This window comes from Vicugna pacos, chromosome 4, assembly GCF_048564905.1.
Source record: "Vicugna pacos chromosome 4, VicPac4, whole genome shotgun sequence".
NCBI classification, from domain to species: Eukaryota; Metazoa; Chordata; class Mammalia; order Artiodactyla; family Camelidae; genus Vicugna; species Vicugna pacos.
Window position 1 is genome coordinate 80127958 of NC_132990.1, and position 23157 is coordinate 80151114.

Genomic DNA, 23157 nt, shown 5'->3' on the forward strand with positions numbered 1-23157 from the left:
GGTAAGTCTGTTCCTAGTCTTTTGAGGAATCTCTACTGTTTTCCACAGTGGCTGCACCAAACTGCATTCCCACCAGCAGTGAAGCAGGGTTCCCTTTTCTCCACAGCCTCTCCAGCATTGGTCATTTGTGGATTTTTGAGTGATGGCCACTCTGACTGGTGTGAGGTGATACCTCATTGTAGTTTTGATTTGCATTTCTCTGATAATTAGTGATATTGAGCACTTTTTCATGTGCCTATTGATCATTTGTATGTCTTCCTTGGAGAGTTGCTTGTTTATGTCTTTTGCCCATTTTTGGATTGGGTTGTTTGGTTGTTTCTTAGTAAGTCGTATGAGCTGCTTATATATTTTGGAGAATGAGCCTTTGTCGGTTTCATTGTTTGCAAAAATTTCCTCCCATTCCGTAGGTTGTCGTTTTGTTTTACTTCTGGTTTCCTTTGCTGTGCAGAAGCTTGTAAGTTTCATTAGATCCCATTTGTTTATTCTCGCTTTTATTTTCTATGGCTTGAGTAGACTGTTCTAGGAGAACATTTTTGAGATGTAGGTCAGATAATGTTTTGCCTCTATTTTCTTCTAGGAGGTTTATTGTATCTTGTCTTATGTTGAAGTCTTTGATCCATTTTGAGTTGATTTTTGTGTATGGTGTGAGGGAGTGTTCTAGCTTCATTGATTTACATGCTGCTGTCCAGTTTTCCCAACACCATTTGCTGAAGAGACTGTCTTTATTCCATTGTATATTCTTGCCTCCTTTGTCGAAGATCAGTTGACCAAAAGTTTGTGGGTTCATTTCTGGGCTCTCTATTCTGTTCCATTGGTCCATATGTCTGTTTTTGTACCAATACCATGGTGTCTTGATTACTGTAGCTCTGTAGTATTGTCTGAAGTCTGGGAGAGTTATTCCTCCAGTCTCTTTCTTTCTCTTCAGTAATGCTTGGCACTTCTAGGCCTTTTGTGGTTCCATATAAATTTTATTATGATTTGTTCTAGTTCTGTGAAATATGTCCTGGGTAATTGGATAGGGATTGCATTAAATCTGTAGATTGCCTTGGGCAGTGTGACCATTTTAACAATATTGATTCTTCCAATCCAAGAGCATGGAATATCTTTCCATTTTTTAAAGTCTTCTTTAATTTCTTTCATCAATGGTTTATAGTTTTCTGTGTATAATTCTTTCGCCTCCTTGGTTAGATTTATTCCCAGATATTTTATTACTTTGGGTGCTATTTTAAAGGGGATTGTTTCTTTACTTTCTTTTTCTGTTGATTTATCGTTAGTGTAAAGAAAGGCAACTGATTTTTGAACATTAATTTTGTAACCTGCTACCTTGCTGAATTCTTCGATCAGCTCTAGTAGCTTTTCTGTGGACCTTTTAGGGTTTTCTATATATAGTAACATGTCGTCAGCATATAATGACACTTTTACCTCTTCTTTTCCAATTTGGATCCCTTTTATTTCTTTCTCTTGCCTGATTGCTGTGGCTAGGACTTCCAGGACTATATTGAATAGGAGTGGTGATAGTGGGCATCCTTGTCTTGTCCCAGATTTTAGTGGGAAGCTTTTGAGTTTTTCACCGTTGAGAACTATGCTGGCTATAGGTTTGTCATATATAGCTTTTATTATGTTGAGATATGTTCCCTCTATACCCACTTTGGCGAGAGTTTTTATCATAAATAGGTGTTGAATTTTATCAAATGCTTTTTCTGCATCGATTGAGATGATCATGTGGTTTTTGTCCTTTCTCTTGTTGATGTGATGTATTACATTGATTGATTTGTGTATGTTGAACCAACCTTGTGTCCCTGGGATGAACCCCACTTGGTCATGATGTATAATCTTTTTTATGTGTTGTTGGATTCTATTTGCTAATATTTTGGTGAGGATTTTGGCATCTATGTTCATCAGCGATACTGGCCTATAATTCTCTTTTTCGGTAGTGTCTTTCCCTGGTTTTTGTATCAGGGTGATGGTGGCTTCATAGAATGAGTTTGGGAGTATTCCATTCCCTCCTTTTCAATCTTCTGGAAGAGTTTGAGAAGGACTGGTATGAGTTCTTCTTTGTATGTTTGGTAGAATTCCCCGGTGAAGCCGTCTGGTCCTGGACTTTTATTTGTAGGGAGGTTTTTTTTATTGCTATTTTGATTTCATTTCTAGTGATCATTTTCTTCAAGTGGTCAGTTTCTTCTTGATTCAGTCTTGGTGGACAGTATGTTTCCTGAAACTTGTCCATCTCCTCTAGGTTATCCAGTTTGGTTCCATATAGTTTTTCATAGTATTCTCGTATGATATTCTGTATTTCTATTTTATTTGTTGTAATTGCAGGAACTCTTGATGAGCCCGATTGGGCCCTTTGCGAATGTTTCCCCCCAACCTCCCCTGCCCCTGCCCGTTTCATGGAGCAGAAGGCACTTCTCATTATTCCTGCTTTATGTGCCCTAAGAAAACTGCTGCAAGGCTGTGAGGATCTTCTCAGAATTTTTACATTTTTAGCAAAATTATGTTTGGATCCACGATCTGTTTCCAGCCAGCCTCTGTGTGTGGTTGGAGATGAGATTTGAGGTTCACTTTTTTTTTTTAAGTCACTTTTTTTGGTTTTTGGGGTTTTTTTGGTGAGAACAGTTAAGGTTTCGTCTCTTCTCTTAGCAACATTCAGTTCTACAAAACGATCTCATGAACTGTAGTCACCATGTTGTACGCTGGATTCTCAAACCTTTCACCTTGTAAGGTGACCAGCCTCTCGTGGTTCCCCCACTCCCAGCCCTGGCGACCACGGTTCTGCTGTGCTTCTGTGAGTTTGCTCCACATGGACAACCTGCAGTGCATGTCTCTGGCTGCTCCCGTCCAACAGCGCAGTGTCCTCAACATTCGCCCACGTGTCCCAAATGGTGGATCCCTTTTTTTTGTTTAAAGGCTGAGCAGTGCTCCATGGTCTGTATACACCACACGTTTTTCATCTTTTCATCCATTAGTGGACACTGAGGTTGTTTCCATGTCTTGGCTGCAGTGAACACGGGGGTGCAGACGTCTCTTCAGGATCGTGGCTTTGTCTCCTTCGGGTTAATACCCAGCAGTGGAAGTTCTGCTCTTAGCTTTTTTGTTCTGTTTTGTTTTGTTTTTTAACATTTCTTATTGAGTAATAGTCATTTTACAATGTTGTATTAAATTCCAGTGTAGAACACAATTTTTCAGTTGTATGTGAACATATATATGTTCGTTGTCACATTTTTTTTTTTTTTGCTATGAGCTACCATAAGATCTTGTTTATATTTCCCTGTGCTATACAGTATAATCTTGTTTATCTATTCTGCATTTTAAAATCCCAGTCTGTCCCTTCCCACCCCCCGCCTCCTTGGTAACCACATGTTTGTATTCTGTGTCTATGAGTCTATTTCTGTTTTGTATTTATATTTTGTTTTGTTTTTAGATTCCTCATATGAGCAACCTCATATGGTATTTTTCTTTCTCTTTCTGGCTTAATTCACTTAGAATGACATTCTCCAGGAGCATCCATGTTCCTGCAAATGGCATTATGTTGTCGGTTTTTATGGCTGAATAGTATTCCATCGTATAAATATACCACATCTTCTTTACTCAGTCATCTGTTGATGGACATTTAGGCTGTCTCTGTGTCTTGGCTATTGTAAATAGTGCTGCTATGAACACTGGGGTGCAGGTGTCACTTTGAAGTAGGGTTCCTTCTGGATATATGCCCAGGAGCGGGATTCCTGGGTCCTGTGGTAAGTCTATTACTAGTCTTTTGAGGAATCTCCATACTGTTTTCCACAGTGACTTTCCTTGCTTCCCTCTCCCACTCTTAATGATTTAGATGTCTTCTTTTACAATTCTGTGTTTATTCTTTTTGTAATTCATGGTAGTTATCTCCTTTCCAGTTTTGAGTTTCTCATTTTTGTAGCATCCTGCTTCTTTTGTATTTAGAGTAGATCTGACAGTTTTTCTTTTAGCATGGGTTTAGTGTCACTAAACTCTTTTAGTTTCTGCTTGTCTGTGAAGTTCTTTCTCTCTCCTTCTATCCTAAAAGATAGCCTTGCTGGATAGAGTATTCTAGGCTGCATCTTTTTTTCATTCAGGACTTTGAATATATCTTGCCACTCCCTTCTGGCCTGTAGTGTTTGTGTAGAGAAATCAGCTGAGAGCCTTATGGGGGTTCCCTTGTAACTCACTCTTTGCTTTTCTCTTGCTGCCTTTAGGATCCTTTCTTTATCCTTGACTCTGGCTATCTTGATTATGCTATGTCTTGGTGTGGGTCTGCTTGGGTTCTTCCTGTTTGGGACCCTCTGAGCCTCCTGTACTTGGATATCTGATTCCTTTAGGTTTGGGAAGTTTTCAGTCATGATTTCTTCCAATACCTTTTCAATCCCCTTTGTTCTTTCTTCCCCTTCTGGAACCCCTATTATGTGTAGATTGGCACGCTTTATATTATCCCATAGGCCCCTTACATTGTTTTCAGTGGTTTTTGTTTGTTTGTTTGTTTTTCTCTCAGCTGTTCTGATTGGGTGCTTTCTGTTGTCCTGCCTTCTAGGTCACTTATTCGTTCCTCTGCATTATCTAGTCTGCTTTGCACAGCCTTTAGGTCAGCTCTCATCTCAGCAAATGAGTTTACTAATTCTACTTGGTTCTTCTTTATACCTTCTGTTTCATTTTTGACATATTTTGTATCTCTAAACACTATCTCTTTTAGTTCCTTCAGTACTTTGATCACTCCTTTTTTGAAAACTTGATCTAGTAGGCTATCAATATCTATTTCCTTGATCGTGCTTTCAAGGGGTTTCTGTTGATCTTTTATTTGGGAGTGGTTCCTCTGCTTCTTCATATTGCTCATATCTCTCTGGCACTGTGGCTTAACGAGTATCAGTTATCTAGTTCTGGAGATGCTGTGCTGTTAATGATTTTATCAAGAGGTCTTTGTGTCTTCGCTCTGTTTCGCGAACGCAGCTTGCTGTTTCCAGAGGCCCTCTGTTGGCGCCCTTGTCTGTGCTGCTCCCAGTGGCTGTCGGCTAGCAGACTGCACCCCCGCCCAACACTGGGTCAGGTGCTGAGCTCTTACCCGGTGGGTGGGCAGGTCACCCCCCCCATGCCGCAGTCAGATGCTACACTCCAGGGAGGCAGGTGGGCGGATCGCGCCCCCTCCCAGCACTGTTGTCAGGTGCTGCCTTCCTGCCAGGAAAGCGGGTTGCTGCCTGCCCTTTCCCGGCGCAGGTCTCTCCGCTCCTCTGTGCAGCTGCCCTCTCCGCCTCCGGTGGGCGTTCTGAAGGCAGGCTCAGGGAAGACCATGGAACGGCCCCGCCCCTGCTCCATGCCAAATCTCAGCTCCTTGTCTTGGCGGCACGAGTTCTCTGAGGTTTTAGGGCAGAAGGATCCTATCTGCCTCCAGCTGTAAACAAGTCTCAGTCCTGCCTAGGAGTTTGCGGAGCCTGGGTGGGGATTCAGGTCTCGGCCCTGCCCCCGCCTGGGCGCTGCACACGGGAGAATATGGCGGCTGTGGCTGCGCCCTGCCTCTCTTCTCGCGAGAAGTGTCAGTAATGGTGGTGCAGGTCTGAGGAGACAAAGGCTATGGCGCCCGTCTCCCCAGGGCACACCAGCCATGTTGCTTTGCTTTTTTCACAATTTATGGGGGACTGAGCTTGTTCTGCTCCATATCCCATCCCAGCCGTGGTGCGCAGCCCCCTGCCAACCCCCAGGGCTGCCTCAGTGCAGCCACCCCAGCCCTCCGCCTGGCTCGGGCGGCCTGTCCCAGCCCCCAGCTGCCGGCTTAGATCTCAGGCTGGGTGTTGCAGGGACCATTCGTGCCCGTTTAACTCAGTTCTGTCAGTCAAGGGGTGCTCGGGGCAGATCTGAGCCTCGGAGGTTCCCCCTCCGCCCCACTGGCTTCTGCGTTGGAGAGGGGAGACCCAGCGAACGAGCGCCAGTCCTCCTTTGCCGCTCCCTCCCCGCGGGATCGGTCCCGCACTGTTTTGCTTTTTCTTCTTTCTTTTTTCCTTGTCTCCTACCAGATTTTTGGCATCTTTGTCTTTTGAAGATGGTGACGTTCTGTCGGAGTTCAGCAGGTGCTCTGGTTGGCTGAGTGGGTCCGTAGATGAGAGTTTTGGTGTATTTGTGGGAGAGGGTGAGCTACAAGCGTCCTTCTACTCTGCCATCTTGCTTTTCCTCTGCTTTTAGCTTTCTTTGGTGGCCACACCAGTTTGCATTCCCACCAGCAGTGCTCCATGCTCCCTGCCTCCACCTCCTTACCGACTCTTCTTGTCTCTCGTCTGATGATTTTCTCACTCGTGTGAGGTGACATCTATGTGCTTGTTGTCACATTTCCCTGATGATTAGTGATGTTGAGCATCTTTTCATGAGCCTATCAGACATCTGTGTGTCTCCTTTGGAAAAATGTCTATTCCGTTACTCTGCCTATTTTGTGGGGGGAGGTGATTAGGTTTATGTGTTTACTAACAGGGGTGCTGGGCACTGAACCCAGGACCTCATGTTCCTGAGCACGCACTCTACCTCTGACCTGCACCCTCCCCTCTTGCTGCCTGTTTTTCAAATTCGGGTTTTTTGCTTCTGAGTTGTAAGAGTTCTTTATGTGTTTCCAGTATCAGCCGGTTTTCATATGCATGATTTGCAAGTATTTCCTCCCATTTGGTAGCTGCCTTTTCATTTTGTTGATGACTTCCTTTGCCGTGAGAAGATTTTTAGATTGATGTGGTCCCACTTGTTTATTTTTGCTTTTGTTTTTGGTGTCAAATCCAAAAAATCATTGAGTCCAATGTCAAGGGGCTTTCACACCTGTTTTCTTCTAAAAGTTTTATGGTTTCAGGTCATATATTCAAACCTTTAATCCATCTTGCATTGGTTTCTGATTTGGTGTAAGGTAGGGGTCGAGGTTCCCTTCTGTTCACGTGGAGGTGGTTTTCCAGCGCCGGCTGGAAGGTGGGCTGGAGGTTACTCCTTGTTCCGTTGAAGGGTCTGTGTCTGGACTGGAATTTGTCCCTTTGCCACGTCTGCTGACTCGGTCCCACATCTCACTCTCCTGTGGCTGAGTCCAAGACCCCACGGTGAAGGAGGCCCTGCATGCGTTTCTCTGGTTCCAGGCCCTCTAGGAGTCAGGTTTACACTGCAGTCTAGGCATTGTGTCTTAAACATACCTTATTTAAAACACTTCACCGCTGAGAAATGCAACTTGAAATACTGTGAGAATTACCAGAACATGACGCAGATAGGAGGTGAGGGGCTGCTGGGAGAAGGGCCGTGGACCTGCGGGCGCAGGCTCTTCTGTGCGCGTGGCCGTGTCACGTGTGGACAGGGCTGTTTTGCTTCTTCCTTTCTTGTTGGTGTCCCCGCCATAAGCCGGGCTGGGATCCTGGTCGCGGCGACAGGAGGGGCACCCTTGGCCGTCTGTCGGGAAGTGCAGTCGCTCTTGGACCGTGAGGTGTGATGTGCGCTGGAGGCGTGGTGGGCCCCCCAGGACTGCGCTTCTGGTGCTGGTTTGCTGAGGATGTTTATCGCTGGTCTTTTAAGCCAGGTTTCCTGAGGTGCAACTACGCCTGCCTGGGCGTGTCCAGCGCTGTCGGTCTTGACAGGTGTCTCCCGCGTTGCTGCGGGGGCTGCAGACAGCGCCGGTGGCAGCCTCAGTCTGCGGGCCTCTGCCCAGGGTCCTGGCCATCCAGCTGCGGCCAGGCTGGTCCTCCTTGCACCTTGGACCCCGGGGACCACAGGCTCACTGCTCAGTTCTTGGCTGGGAGCAGGGGCCCTGGCGTTGGGATATTTCAATGCTCCTGTGAATGGGGTTTTTTCCCTGACTTAGTTGCTGGATAAACAGAAATACAGGTAATTTTTTTCAGCTAACTTTTAAACCTGTGACCAGTTAGACCCACGGCCGAGATGCAAGCATCTGCCCCTGAGCCCTTGTGGTCCCAGTGGGTGCGTCATGTCATCAGCACAGGGTCCCCTCCTGGCCGGGCCGCGGTGCCGTGGGCGGAGGAGGCTTCCTGAGCCCAGGCTCCCTCCTTCACCAGGAGTTCCGTGGGTGGACATCAGGTCGTGTTGAGTATTTTCTGCAACTGTTAAAATGACTCTGCGCCCTTTCTCCTGGTCATAGCGTGCTGAACGACCTGACTTTGTCCATTGTCACTGATCTGTGACCTCATGTGACATAGGGCACCGTTGCTGCCTGTGCTCAGCCTGGAGGCGTCCACGCACTGGCTCTGTCTGTCCTGCAGTTCCCGAGCCTGCGGGCCTGTCTGGTGTCTGGTTTCCTGCTTATTTTTGCTATTTCCCGTGTTGCCTCTTGTTCCTGATGGTTTCTGTGTGGGATCCACACACTGTTTGCAGACCTGCTTGAAGACGTGTGTCCAGGCTTGGGCTCCCAAGCTGCCTGGGGACCACGGCCATCCCGGGCTGAGCCGTGCCGCTGGCCTCTGGTTCCAGCCAGACCCACCCTGGGTGTCCCCCACCCTAAGGTGTCCCTTACTCTGGGGTGCAGGGTGCAGGAGGGTCCACTGGGCCCATGGAGGTGGGGAGAAGTGTCCCTGAATGCCCCAAATTGTCTTCCACCCCTAGACTGCCTCTGTTCCCCTTTGAGAACTGGCTCCCACATGAGTCCACCCCCCATGTCCCTCTCCTGTCTGGAAGGACCCTCTGTGCTCCCAGGCCGTCTGGGCTGTGGCTTCTATAAAAGGACTGTAGATCCAAGCATGCTTCTTGATGAGCAGAGCAGATTGCTATGCAGGCTCCTCAGTCCCTCCCCGAGCGGCTGCTGGACCCCTGTACCCCCGACCCCTCCCTCCAGCGACCTCCTTCTCTCCTCCTGTGTTGAGGCTGCTGCTCTGACCTTGGCCTTTCACCCCCTGTTCAGCTCTGTCCACCGGGCTGTGCCCCTGGGAAGGTCCCAGCTCCCTGTGCCCTCAGCCCCTGCCCAGCTGTACTGGGTCTCTTCCTGGTCCAGCCGCCCCCTGGGCCTGGCGAGCAGCTCCCCTCATCCTCACCCCATGGTCCTTCATTCTGCACACATGAAAGGCCACCCCGACCCCCTCCAGCTCAGAGCTCGTGTCCCCAAGTGTTGGTGAGTCAGGAACTGAACCTGCTGGGCCCACCTGCCTGCCCACTCATCCGAGCCATCAGGGAACTGCCCTCAGGATGTTTCCTGGATCTGACCACCTGTCTTGCACCGCCTGCCCACACCCCTGCCACCCTGGGCCGCGGTCTGTTCTTCTCCTTGCTGTTCTAGAACCTTCCAAACACCCTCCTGCGCTGTCCCCATCTCTGCCTCAAGCCTCTGCCTGAATTCCCCTGGGTGGCCAGGCACCTGCGCACCCTCAGCATCTCCGACTTGTGACGTGGGTGGGCTCTTAGGGGGCAGGCCTGGGCTTGGGGCTCCCTGCCCCCAGAGCCAGGTGTGGGTTGCTTCTGGAGCAGAGACGCTTTCAGAGACTAGTACATCCATCTGAAAGGACGCATTTTTAAAGACCTGAGAAAGGTCTTTTGTCGCAGGAGGGATACAGTGTTCACGGGGTGCGTTCATGGTGACCAGGCTGTGTGGCGGTTGGGTCTGGAAGGGCCATTTGCTCCAAGGACGGGTGGCCCTCACCCGGCAGGGCCTCTAAGCTGGTGCTGCGGGCAGCCAGGAGCCCAGGACACGCCTCGTCAGGACAGTTCTCGGGGCGTGGTCCTGGGAAGTGTGGGCGGCGTGTGGGGGGCCAGGGGCAGCGGGTGCACGACACCTGAGGGGTGCATGGAATCCCCACTTGTCCTGAGAAGCCCCAGTGTCACTGGGGTCTACCTGCGTGTCCTGCAGACCTTGGGCGGGGCCTCCACGTGGGACCCTCACAGGCCAGATGCCTCCCCTTAGGGACCCCGGGAGAGGGAGTGTCCTGGCTGCCTTGGTACCCCCTGGGGGCAGAGCCTGTGTCTCTACTGCTGCAGGGTCCAGCCTTCTTCCTGCCTCACAGGGTACCTGCCTCCCACCTTGTTTAGCTCTTGTTTAACTTAGAAAGAGAAGAATAGAAAGTGAAAGCATGTTTCACTTTCTCCAAGGGTTCATTTTTCCCAGCTTTATGGATAATTTCTTTTTTACTTCACGTTGTGAAAATCCTCACATGTGCAGAAGTGCGGAAAGTCCGTGTCGTTGAGCCCCTCCTTGGCCCCCAGCTGGGAGGCTTAGGCTGCGGGACTGTGTGAAGTCGTGGTGTCCTGGGGAGCACCTGCTGGTTCAGGGCTTTGGGTCAGCGCTGGATGGCTGATGTCAGCTCTCCAGGGAGAAAGAACCCTGCTTAGCTCAGAACACCCGCCCTGTCTTGTCAGGGCAGCCACACGGGGAGCCTGGCTCCACCACGCTCCTCTCTGCGACCGCTGGGTTGGCAGGTTTTGCCGTCAAAACCACCGCCATGAAGGGTCTGGCAGCCCATGGCCCAAGTGAATTTTCCCTCCCTCTGTCCGTCTGTCCCTCTGCCCTGCCCGGCACGCCCGGGTCTCCCCGTGCCTCCGGATTCTGCCCTTCCTCCTCTGTCCCCGGGGCACTGGGGGCAGCGCTGCCCCGGGATCTTGACGGGAACACACATTCCTCACCCACCCCTGCCCCATGCTGTTCGCGTCGGTATTGAGGGGGCGGCCTCATCGACATGGGGCCATTTGGCCGGCCATGGCAGTTGGGGGGGCGCCCCTGGCCCAGGCTGAGCGCATGTCCCCCCAGGATGGGGAGCTGTACTGCATCGACGCCCGCTTCTATGGCAACGTCAGCCGTTTCATCAACCACCACTGCGAGCCCAACCTGGTGCCCGTGCGCGTCTTCATGTCCCACCAGGACCTGCGCTTCCCCCGCATTGCCTTCTTCAGCACCCGCCTCATCCAGGCCGGCGAGCAGCTGGGGTAGGTGCTGCCCAGACCGCGTGCCCAGGGCCCTGGGAGGTGCTGGTGGCCAGGCCCCTAGCTCTGCTCTCTCCCCAGGTTTGACTACGGGGAGCGCTTCTGGGACATCAAGGGCAAGCTGTTCAGCTGCCGCTGCGGCTCCCCCAAGTGCCGGCACTCCAGCACGGCCCTGGCCCAGCGGCAGGCAGGCGCCGCCCAGGGGGCCCAGGAGGACGGGCTGCCCGACACCAGCTCCTCCACCGCCGATCCCCTCTGAGACCCCGTGGCCCAGAGCGGATGCTGTCCTGCTACACTGAGGAACAGAGGAGAAGCCACCTGAGGGCCCCGACCTGGCCCAGAGCAGGCGGGCGGGGCTAGAGCAGGTGCCGAGGAGCCTCTGGGACTCTGCACCGGTGCCCCTGCGAGTTTCTGATGGTGGTTTTGTCATTTCCCTCTCTCCGTCTGCCCAACTCCTCCGTGGGGCCCCACCAAAGCCACCGTCACCTGCCAGCTGCTCCATTCGACCTGCCCGCCCGCAGCCCACCTGGCCGGTGCTGGCTCCCAGCTCCCGGCGTGGCACAGACACCATCCTCACCGCAATCTGAGAGGTCAGGGCCAAGCTGCCACTGACTTTGGAGAAAATTTGGGTTTGCTTTTTAAAGAAATCCTGTATCTAGTCCTGTATCTCAGACCTCTAACACGTTTCTTTCCGAGGAAGCAGTTTGGTGGGTGCCAGAGGGCGCCGCAGCCCACGGAGGCCCTGCACCTGCCCCGCCAGCGCCATGAGGCCGGCACCTTCTGTCGATTTCTAAGCCACATGCTATGATGATGAATAAACTGATTTATTTTCTACCATTACTGAACATTAGGACAAACAAAAAATAAAAACACAAAATAGACAATGGTGCTGATTCTGGTGTGGTTTCTACTCACCATGTGAAAATAACTATCAACTGTATAAAGAGAACAAAGTGATTTTAGAATAAAATGCAGGAAAAAACTTTTTTAAAATGTTAGTCTTGTAGTGTGAATAAATCTGCCATCACCTTTTGTGCGATGGCCTGCCAGGTCACATACTTTTTTTTGGCATATACTTTTTTAAATACTGTAATCAGTGCAGTAACAGTGGGTTTTTTTGTGCGACTCTTCTAAAACATTCATAATGCAGTCATGTTTATTTTTTCTGTTAAAATGTTTTTGACAGTTCTAAGAGCAGTCTTTTGGCTCAGACCATTTCTTGTTCTGTTTTCAATGAAATCAATAAAAAAAGAAGTACTTTACTTGAGGTTTTTATTATATCCTGTTTCATCCGGTTTCTGCAGAACACCTGCGCTGTCAGGGGACGAGGTGCTGGGGGGTGTCACACCCAGGCCTGTGCTCCGAGTCTGAGCAGGCGGACCACCCCACCCCCCACGCCCCGGCAGAAGTCAGGAGGGCCTGTGTGTGCGTCCGAGTGTGTGCACGCAGGTCTGCTGTGTGTGTCCAGCGCCCTAGAGGCTGGTGGAGAGTCTGAACCACATCTGTGCTGGGACGTGGCGAGTGAGGCTGGAGACGGCAGAGCTGGGGCCCGCCTCCTGCTGCGCAGGCCCAGCCTGTGCCTATCTCGGGAACCCACCAGTCCCAGCCTCACCCAGAGCTGTGAGCGTGAGAAGTGGCGTGGATGCTCCGATTTTATACACGAGTCATTCAGTTAGCAGACACTTTGAGACATTCACCCAGAACCGCAACTGCTCCCCCGCACTTTACAAAAGGCCACAGAAGTGCTTCCCCTGGGGCCCTCAGACCAAGCCCTGTGTGGCAGGAGCACGGCTGACCCGTTGGACTGTGTTGTGCCCAGTTTCTGAGGGCTCAGGCTGGGTCCTCAGGGCTCCAGGACCGCACTGGGGGGGCTCTCCAAGGAGCGGGGCTTTCAGACCATGAGACCTGCCAGCCCTGTGCACCACCACCCCTGCCTCGGGCTGGGAGCCCAGTGCTGGGCAGGTGAGGACTTTGTGTTCTGAGGGTCCACCCATTCTGTGCATTGGGCCAGTGCTCTGTTGACTTAAGACTCAGTGTAGTTGCAAACCTCTGGGTGCTGGGCAGGCCTGTGGGGTCTGGGCAGTGGGTGTCTGGGCTGCGGTGTGTCACCCGGCCCTGGGGGCTGGCAGGGACCTAAGTGCCAGCAGATGCTCCTCAGCCAGTCCTGCCAGCGGGGCCTGGAGGGAGAGGCCACGGCGGGGCTGAGGAGTGAGTGGTACAGGGTGGTGGCAGAGAGCAAGGCCACCACGGAGGGGCCACCGGCACCTGGCGGGGACGTGGGCACAGGCGGAGTCTCCCCCAGGTTGCAGTTACTTCTGCCAAAGGCAAACCTTTTGTTGCCCAAAACCCAAGTAGCACATGAACACTGGAAGAAAACACAGACCCCAGAAGGCCCCTCCTGCGGGCCTCAGGGGTTGTCTGTGGGGCTGGCCCAGCCCTGCGATGCTCCCCACCCTGTGTCCTCCCTGGTGGCCATGCCAGCTGTACCCCGAGGTCCATGCAGGGTTTTCCAGCCTCCACTGCTGGAACAGCGCCGGAAAGAAGAGCTCTGAGCACGATCTTCATCGCTTGAGTGATTGTCCTCACACAGAAGGCGCTGAAGGGCGCTGTGTAGCGCACACTTGAGAATCTGTCCCCCCAAACCCCATCCCTAAAATGAGCTGCCTTCTGCCTCCACCGAGAGAATACACTCCCGTGTTCAGCGTTGAGTGTAGTCAGACTGCCTTTTCTGATCGTCCAGAGAAAACATGACCTTCATGCGCCGCACCACGCTTCTCTGATAAACTGAATGTCTTTTATATTTATTACAGGTTGACCTTTCTTCTTGCATGAATTGCATTTGCGTGAAATGTTATTGTGTGGTTTGTATTTTCCTTCTTGATTTGTACGAACTCTATATATTGTGGCTTTACACCCCTGCTGAACCTGAATTTTTTACGTGGTTAAAACCTGTCTTGGGACCTGATTTTGTAGTATGTTTAGAAAGGCCTTCACCTCCAAATTATAAAAATATTCTCCAGTACTTTTTCCAGTGTTTTATTTTCAAGTTTAGCTCTTGCATCCATGTGGAGCTATTTGGTGTGGAGTGTGAAATAAAATTTAAGGGGTTTAATTGAGGAGTCATTTTTGTGCAGTGCAAGGCACAGGTCTTTTGGGGACCACTCAGTGGGTGTTGAGAGATGCCTTTGCCATGTCACCCACCCCTTCTGGAGACACACAACATCCCATTACCCAGGAGACCCGGTCCCTGCATCCTTGAGGCATGCCTTTTCTGGGACCGCCTGTAATTGGAAGGGCAGTCAGCTTATCTTTCTTTCCGGCTTCTCTTGCTCCCCTGCTTCTGGCTCACGTTTCATAGAGCACCAGGTCACCATCCTTTGTGTCGCTGAGGCTTCCACAGTCGGAACGTTCCAGGTTTGTGTATCCATGCTGCAGTGCAGGCATGTCCGAGTTGTTTCCAGTTTGGGGGCGCTGCAAACATCCCGTGCCAGTCTGTGTGTCTGTCTGTCTGTCTTGTCTGTCTGTCTTGGTGGATGCCCAGAAGTGGACTTGCCAGACCAGGTGGTGAGAGTGCATTAACACCACTAGTGGGGCCGGTGCCGCATGTGTCACCCCGCCGTGCACCAGGGTCTTTTCTTGTGTCCCCACTGTCGTTCCATGTCTGTCTCTTTAATCCTGCAGGTTCTGGTGGGTGCATGGTGGCATCTCACGCGTTTTGGTTCATTTCCCCCAAGTGACGTTGGGCACTTGTCAGCTGCTTGCTGTCTTCCTTTGCCGAATGCCTGTTACGTCCTCTGTGCCCTTTTGAATTGGGCTGTCTTTCCATTATTGAGCGTAGGAGTGCAAGTGCTCTGGCACAGAGCAGTGTTTAAGTATTTTCTCTCAGTTTGTAACTTCTTGCTCATGTTCTTAGGAGAAATTAAAAGTTTTGACCACATCCAATTTATGTTTTTTCTTCTTTGGTTAATATTTTCTCTGTTGTCAAGTGTCTCGGCGAACCGTGAGAACGTGCCAACTTTGAGAAGACACTCTCTTGCTTTCTTCTAAAGCGTCACAGTTTCACCTTTTATATTTGGGCGGATGACCCACCTTCATTACTTTGCATCGGTAGAGTAAGGTCGAGATCCAGATTCGTGTTTTTCGGCATGGATGTCCAGTTGTCCCAGCCTCGACTGTTGATTTTTTAGGAAGACTTTCCCCCTCCCACTGGCCTGCGTTGGCTCCTTCCTAGAACACTGACTGATGTGCTGATGTGCAGCCTTTATCCCACTGGTCTCTTTGCCTGACTCTGTGCCAGCATCGTACTGTCTTAATTCCTGTAGCTTCATTGTAGGTATTAAAACCGCATGTAGTGTAAGGCCTCCACCTTTGTTCTTATTCTTAAGGATGATTACAGTCATCCCATGGAATCCATGGGGGATTGGTTCCGGGACGCCCTGTGGCTGCCAGAGATCTGCAGATGCTCAGGGACCTTCCAGTTGGTCCCTGGATCCACAGATGCAGGCCTGCACACACACAGGGCTGTTTTCCACCACTTGGGTTATTCTTCCCATTTTTGTATAAATTTTAGAATCGGTGTATCAGTTCCGATGAATGTCAGTCTTCTGAGGAAGACTGGTGGAGTGTTTTAAACTTTAAAAGCCCTCTTTATTGAGATTCAGTTTGCATATCATAAAATGCACCCATTTAAAGTGTTTCATTAAGTTTGACAAATTATCTACTTGTGTAACCAGCACAGTCCGGGCATGCGCACATTTCCTCCCCGGAGCTTTCCTGGTGCTGCTCGTGGTCGCCCCGCCCTGCCCTGCCCCGGGGGACGCACGTCTCCTGCCCTGGGACCTGCCGTGATTGGGCCACACGTGCACGGTGCTGTGTCTGGCTTCTTGGGCTTCACGAGTTCCTGGTGAATTTTGAAACAATCTCAAACGTACAGGGAAACTGCAAGCACAGCACAGACAACTCCTTCCCTCCGAGCCGTCAGGGAGCAGACTGCCGACGTGATGCCCCTTCACTCACGACACGCTGCCTGTGAAACCCGGCCGTGCCCCAGCACCAGGGCTGGTGTTGCCCTGACGACTGGTGATGCCAGGTGTTTTTAGTGCACTTAATAGCCACCATTGGACGTCTTCTCTGGAAAAAATGTATATTCATGTCCTTTGCCCTTTTAAAAATTGAATTCTCCTTTTATTGAGTTGTAAGGTTTTTAATATAATCCAGGTGGAGACTTCTTATCGGATATGCGATTTGCAAGCGTCTCTCTCTCTGTGGGTCGTCTTTCCACTTTTGTGATAGTATCTCTTGAAGCACAAAAGACTTTAATTGTGATGAAGTAGTTTATCCATTTTTTCCTTTTGTTACTTGTTCTTTCGGTGCCATGTTTAAGAAACCGTTGCCTAATCCAAGGTCGCAAAGATTGACACCTTGGTTTCCTTGTGAGGGGTCTGTAGTTTTAGCTGTTACTGTTTATGGCTTAGCTGCTATTTAGATCTGTCATGTACTTTGAGGTAGTTCTTGTCAGTGGTGTGAGGTAGGGGTCCAGCTGCATCCTTCTGCCTGTGGACGTCCAGTTGTTTCAGCTCCACTTGTTAAAGAGGACGTTCTTTCGCCATGGAGTGGTGTTGGTGCCCTCGTCAAAAATCAGTTGGCCAAAACAAACAACCCAGTCAAAAAATGGCCAGAAGACATATATAGAATTTCTCCAAAGAAGGCATACAGATGGCCAATAAGCACATGAAAAAAATGCTCAATATCACCAATTATCAGAGAAATGTAGATCAAAACTACAGTGAGGTGTCACCTCACACCAGTCAGAACGGCCATCATTACAAAGTCTTCAAACGATTAACACTGGAGAAGGTGTAGAGGAAAGGGAATTACCTCCTGCACTGCTGGTGGGAATGCCGTTTGGTGCAGCCACCGTGGAAAACAGTATGGAGATTCCTCAAAAGACTGAAAATAGACTTACCTTATGATCCAGCAACCCCACTCCTGGGCGTGTATCCAGAGGGAACTCTGATTCAAAAGACACCTGCACCCCAGTGTTCACAGCAGCACTATTTATAGTAGCCAAGACATGGAAACAGCCTAAATGCCCATCAGCAGATGACTGGATAAAGAAGATGTGGTGTATTTATACGATGGAACACTACTCAACCATAAAAAGGAATAAAATAATGCCATTGGCAGCAACACGGATGGACCTGGAGATCTTCATAGTAAGTGAAGTAAGTCAGACAGAGAAAGACAAATGTATGATGTCACTTATGCATGGGATCTAAAAAAGTGATACAAAGGAAGTTTTTTAAAAGCAGAAACAGACTCACAGACACAGAAAACAAACTTATAGTTACCAAAGGGAAAGGGGAGGAGAGATAAATTAGGAGTTTGGGATGAACATATACACACTACTATATGTAAAATGAACAACAAAGTCCTGCTGTACAGCACAGGGAACTATGTTCAATATCTTGTAATAACCTATAATGGAAAAGAACCTCAAAAAATATATATGTATAACTGAATCACTACACTGTACATCAGAAACTAACACAACATTGTAAACCAACTATACTTCAATAAAAACAGCCTGGAATCCAAAAAACAAAGTTTAAAAATATAAAAAAATTTAAAAAGAATTACAAGAAATTAAGTTGCGCATTTGTGTGTGAGCGTGTGAGCGAACGTCAGCTGGAGAAGGGAACGGGGTGATTTTGCTGGAGCCACGCAGTGTCTCTTACCTGCTTGGTGCAACCAACGTAGACTCCTTTCTCCATCAATATCGGCTGGAGAGCTTTTTCAAAATTCACGGCAGGCACCCCTACAGGGTCTATTCACCACGTCTGGCACGAGGCAGCCTCTTTGCTTAAGGAGTCTCCGAAGGTGATGTCGGTGCCCATCCAGCAGGGAGAGCTGCGTGTTTAGACACTTTGAACACGGAGACAGAGCAGTGCATGAGAAGAGGCTGACTTGCACCCAGGGCAGCTGCTTTAACACTGCTGGCCCGCAGTGGGGCTGATCACGCAAATCATGAGATGAAGCAACTCGAACAACAGCTGAGAGAGGCGCGTGGAGTTCACGTCATGGAAACGCGCACAAGAGAGAACGGCACGGAGGCTGTGCCTGCTGACGGCTGGCGGAGTGACGCGCCCCGATGCGGAGCCAGGAGAACAGCCGCAGTATTGTAAACTAGGGGATTTTGTTTGTCTACAGACTTACTAAGTGTGCAGCTAAGATTTAGCTATAAATATAAAACATTTTTGACAAAATAAAATTTACTTTGTGTTATGTAAAACAAAACTAAAACCAAATAGACTCACAGACATAGAGACAAGCTTACAATTACCAAAGAGTTAGAGGAGCGGAGGGGTAAATTAGGAGTCTGGGATTAGCAGGTGCACACTGCTGTGTAAAACATAGACACACAAGGTCCTAGGGTAGAGCACAGGGAGCCATTCAGTATTTTGCAATGAGCTATAATGGAAAAGGGTCTAAAAAAGAATATGCGTGTATAAGTGAGCCACTTCGCTGCTGTACATCTGAAACATTGTAAATCAACTGTGCTTCAGGGTTTTTAAAAGCTGGGAAAAATCAATTGCCAATAGACACTGGGTCAGTTCCTGGACTCCAGCGCCACCCCTGCGATCCCTGCGGGAGTCTCTATGCAGAACCGCGCTGATCGGACGTCCGCACCTTTGAGATGGAGAGATGCGAGCACTGCAGGGTTTCTTCTTTCTTTTAAAGGCTGTTTTGGCTACTCTAGGTCCTTTGAGTTTCCATCTGAACTTTAGGGTCCGTTTATCCGTTTCTGCAAAGAAGCCAGCTGTGGTCTGATGGGATTGTGTTGACGCTAGCCGGTCATCCCTTTTAAAATAGACCTTTTACAGAGTTTTTTGATTTACAGAAAAGCTGAGAAGATAGCGCAGAGTTCCCGAGCACCCCGCACCCCACGTCCCTCCTGCCGACATCTGTTGTTAGCCATGTGGTGAATGTGTTACAGTCAGCGAATTAGTATGATGCGTTGTTATTGACTGAAGTCCACAGTGTGTTCAGATTTCTTTAGATTTTACCCAGCTTTTTCCGTTGCCAGGACTCCTTCCTGGTGTCATGCTGCCCGGCTGCCAGGTCTCCCGAGGGCCCCTTGGCCGTGGTGGGTTTTCTTGGTGGTGGTGATGGGGAGTGCCGTGGGTGCTGGTCTGTGTCTTGCAGCCCCAGCGTGGGGTCTGTCCAGTGCTTTCTTCCACTGAGACTGAGGTGATGGGCGGGTGGGAGGGGGACACCACGCTGTGCACTTGCATCATGTCACATGGAGCTGTGTCCTGTCCATGTGACATGACCTGCTGGTGACCTTGGCTACCTCGACAGTCACTCCCCCCATCCTGCTCCGGAGCAAAGGGGAGGCAGCCACCCCTGCGGTGAGGGGTGTTCCCATCCTCTGTCTACACAAATTATTTGGAATTGTCCACACTCGAGATTCTGTGTCTTCTGACCCGTTTATTCACTTATTTCAGTCATTTATATCAATATGGACTCATGGGTATTTATTTTATACTTTGGGCATTTATCTGCTCAAAATGGCTCAGTTTTAGCCACAAGGAACTGTTTGACAGGGCTCCTGTGTACCCTCGGCCCACCCCACGTGTGTGTGTGTGTGTGTGTGTGTGTGTGTGTGTGTGTCCCCGGCACTTCCTTACTTTGTGACATTTTCCTCTAATCACTGAATAATATTTCACTGTCTGGATGCACCATAGTGTGTTTTTATTCACCTGTCGAGGGCCATCTTTGTTGCTTGTGGGTTTTGACGATTATGAATGAAGCTACTGTAAAGGTTTGTGTGCAGGTTTCGGTGTGGAACACCAAAACTCAGATCTACACAGACAAAGAAAGTGTCAGAGAGGGAATAAAAGCAGGGAAAGTAAACAATTTTTATGTTACCCGTTTCCACATCAGGCAGGGAGCTACGTGGGGGTGAGGACGCCGGGTCGTGTGGTCAGACGGTGTCGCGCTCTATCGGGAACTGCCCGGCTGTCCTGCGGCGTAGCTGCCCCCGTCCTGCACCCCTTCGGCCACAGGTGAAGGTTTCCACACCCTCACCAGCATTTGGGGCCGTCAGCTTTCTCTTCTGGTTGCGTGTTCTTGTTTTAATTTGCAGTCGGTGCCCAGATGACAAGCGACACTGAGCCCCTGTCAGTGTGTATCTTCTCCGAAGTGTTCTTTGCGATCTTTTGCTGTTTACTTGGTTTCCTTGTTCTCCAAGCGTTGAACTTGAGGGTTCTGTGCGCACTTTTGGACGCGGCTGTTTGTCAGACGTGCAGTTTGCAGGTACTTCCTCCTGCTCCGGGACTCGTCTTTCCTCTCTCAGTGTCTTTTTGCAGAGCAGAAGGTTTTAATTTTTCAAAGTCTGAGTTATCAGTTTTTCCCTTTTGTAAATTATGTTCTTGTTCCTCTAGGAAAGAATCGCCAGACCCAAAGCCGCGTAGGTTTTCCCTGTGTTTCTTCTAGGAGTTCACAGTAGGGTTGCATCTTGTGCCCAGGCCTGCGACCACCCTGAGGTAGTTTTTGTGAAGGGTGTGAGTCGGGTGTGCGGCCAGAGTTTTTTGTGTGTGTTGACGTCAGTGGTTCCAGCATCACTTTGTTGAGAAGACGACGGTTTTTACATCGAATCGCTTTTGCTCCTCGGTCAGAGTTCAGCTGGCTGCTCGCGTGGGTCTCTCTGGGCTGTGTTGGGTTCCGCCCGCAGGTGCGTCTGCCCACCGTGTCCTGCGTGCCGTAGCTTTGGGAGAAGCCTTGATGGCGTCAGCCTTCAGACCTTCCTCTTCCTCGGTCTTTGTTGAACCCTTTTCCGCCGTTTGACTTTCCGTGGAAGCTCAGAATCAGTTTGTTGCTGCCCACGGAATAGTTTGCTGGAATTTTGGTTGGGAGCGCGTTGACTTCATTGGTCAAGACAAGAGGATTTGACATCGTAACCTCACTGGGTCTAAGAGTCCACGAACACAGACTATCTCTCCATTTATCCAGATCTTTGAATTTTTCATCAGTATTATGGGTTTTTTTTTTTTTTGCAATAGATCCTGGGCCTACTTTGTTGGATTCATACCTATTTCCTCCTCTCGATGTTTTATTGTATCTATTACAGTTCTTCTTAATTTGGTGATTGCGGTGTGCGTTTGTGACTAACCTGAGCCCACGTTCAGGTGACACTGTGCTTCGTCACAGGTGGTACAGGGGCCGCGTGACAGAGTGTGCTCCCAGGTCCCTCTTTCCGGGCGTTGCCACATGCCGCCGGGCGTTGTCACACCCCGCCATCCGTCTCACAGACCCGAGTGTGTGAGAAGAACTGAGCTGGCTCTTTCTCGGCATTTACACGCCTCCTTCATTACACGCCTGTTCTTGCACATCTGCTTTTCCCACCAGAGCACGTAGCACGCTGACCACAGCTGGTTTAAATTCCCTGTCTGACAGTTCCCAAGTCTGGGCCACGTCTGGGCCTGGCTCCGTCCCTTCTGTTTCTCGTCTTTGCCTTGCAACCTTGTTGAAAGCCAGAATGATGTGTGTGTGACGGGACGTGAGACAGCAGGCCTTCAGCCTGAGGTTTTGTGTTAATCTGACCGGGAGCTGGGCTGTATGTAGCCGTGGGTGCCAGAGGCTTCCGTCTCCTCCAGGGTCTCTGGGCTAACCTGCTTCTTGTGTGGGTTCTTGTGTACCTGGCCGCTGTTGGGGCTGCGGCCCTCACAAGCAGTGACGGGCCGCACATGGGGCCGGGGGCGGGGCTGGTGGCTGACGCCCTCAGGGGCCCTCCAGGCCCTTCCCCCGAGCAGGCTGTAGTGACCAGCTCTCTGGGTGGGTTTCAGAGGGGTTGCTCCCTTCCCTAGCCGGAAGTGTGAAGGTTTTTCCTGGCTCTTCACTGTGAGCGCCTGGTGGCGCCCCAAGAGGCTACACCCGCAAAGCAGGGGCCCGGGGGCTTCTCACTCTCCTCCGAGTCTACGCGCTGCCTCCAGCAATTTGTCCGAATTCCTAAGCGTGTCTGCCAGGCCACCAGCAGGTTCCGGCCGTGACTGCCTGTCCGTGCCCGTCTGCGGGTGTCGGGGCCGGGGGGCTCATCCTCTGACCTCAGCTCTCTGGCAGGTTCAAGGAGAGGCATGGGTTTTCAGTGTGTTCAGCTCCGTCCTTACTGCGATGATGGGAGGGACGACTCCCAGGCTCTTCACGTGTCAGACCTGAAACCTGAAGTGCAGGTATTTTCCAGAGAGACTGAAGAATGAGAGGAAAGGTATCTTATCTTCATGCCCATTTACAGTTTCTGGTGCTCCTCACTCCTTCCTGTGGATCCAGATTTCCAACTGCTGTCATTGTCTTTAGCCTGAAGGAACTTAAAAAAAATTTTTTTTTTGGCACAGATTTTTCTGGCAATGAATTGTCTCCTCTTTCATTTGTTCAAAGGTGTCTTTGTTTCACCTTAATTTTTTTTAATTTAATTTAATTTTAAAAGTTTTTGTTTGTTTTGAGGGGGAGTTAATTAGGTGTATTTATGTATTTTTTAATGTTCTTTTTGTAATGGAGGCACTGGGAGTTGGATCCAGGACCTTGCGCGTGTGGAGCACGTGCTCTGCCCCGGAGTGCCCCCCTCCCTCTCACCTTAATTTTAAAGGTCATCTCAGTGGGTCTAAAATCCTAGGTTGGACGTTCGCTTCGTCTTCTCAGGGCTTGGGAGCCGCGACCCCGCTGCCGCCCGGGCCGCCTCATTTCTGGGGAGGCAGCCGCGGTGGCTCCGCAGCGTCCCAGCTCCTGCTCCCCCTCCAGGGCTTCTCCGTTTTAGATGTCTTGACTTCCCAGTACAGACAGGCCATTGGATTCTTCTGTAGCTTCGGTTTCCGTTGTGAGATTCCCTCTCTGTTACTTCATTACGTTTATGTGTTCTCGTAACTCTTTGAACATATTCATGGTGGGTATTTTTCACCTCTGTATATTAATTCTGTCATATCTGGTTTTGTTTCTCTTGACTGATTTTCCTCCTCATCAGGGCACGTTTCTGTGCTGCTGTTCACGTCGGTTGCTTTTTACTTGGACGCTGGGCAGTGTGCGCCCTGTGCAGCTCAGCGTCTGGCTTTGTCTGTCTCTGGAGCATGTAAGGGTTTTGCTCTGGCAAGTGGTTGCTTAACTTTTAGACCAGCTTGATCACTGCACGTCCTTTTTAAAAACGCTTTCCTGGAGGAAGGTCTAAATTGGCCTTTGCTCTGGGACAAGTTTTGTTCTGCATCTAAGCTGTGGCCTCTCTAGGTTCACAGCAGGGTTTTCCTC

The 23157-nt window shown here is 50.1% G+C and overlaps 1 protein-coding gene across 17 annotated transcripts in view; it reads left to right on the forward strand.

Annotated features, from left to right (window-relative positions):
- The window catches only part of EHMT1 (euchromatic histone lysine methyltransferase 1), a 126258-nt gene extending 114133 nt beyond the window's left edge, over positions 1-12125 (forward strand). For all 17 annotated transcript variants that reach the window (XM_072960619.1, XM_072960617.1, XM_072960622.1 and 14 more), the window contains 2 exons: positions 10691-10866; positions 10945-12125. In XM_072960619.1, coding sequence (XP_072816720.1) covers positions 10691-10866; positions 10945-11122 — 354 coding nt within the window. In that variant the 3' untranslated portion in view covers positions 11123-12125. The remainder of the gene's footprint in view (positions 1-10690; positions 10867-10944) is intronic.
- The last annotated feature ends 11032 nt before the right edge of the window (positions 12126-23157 follow it).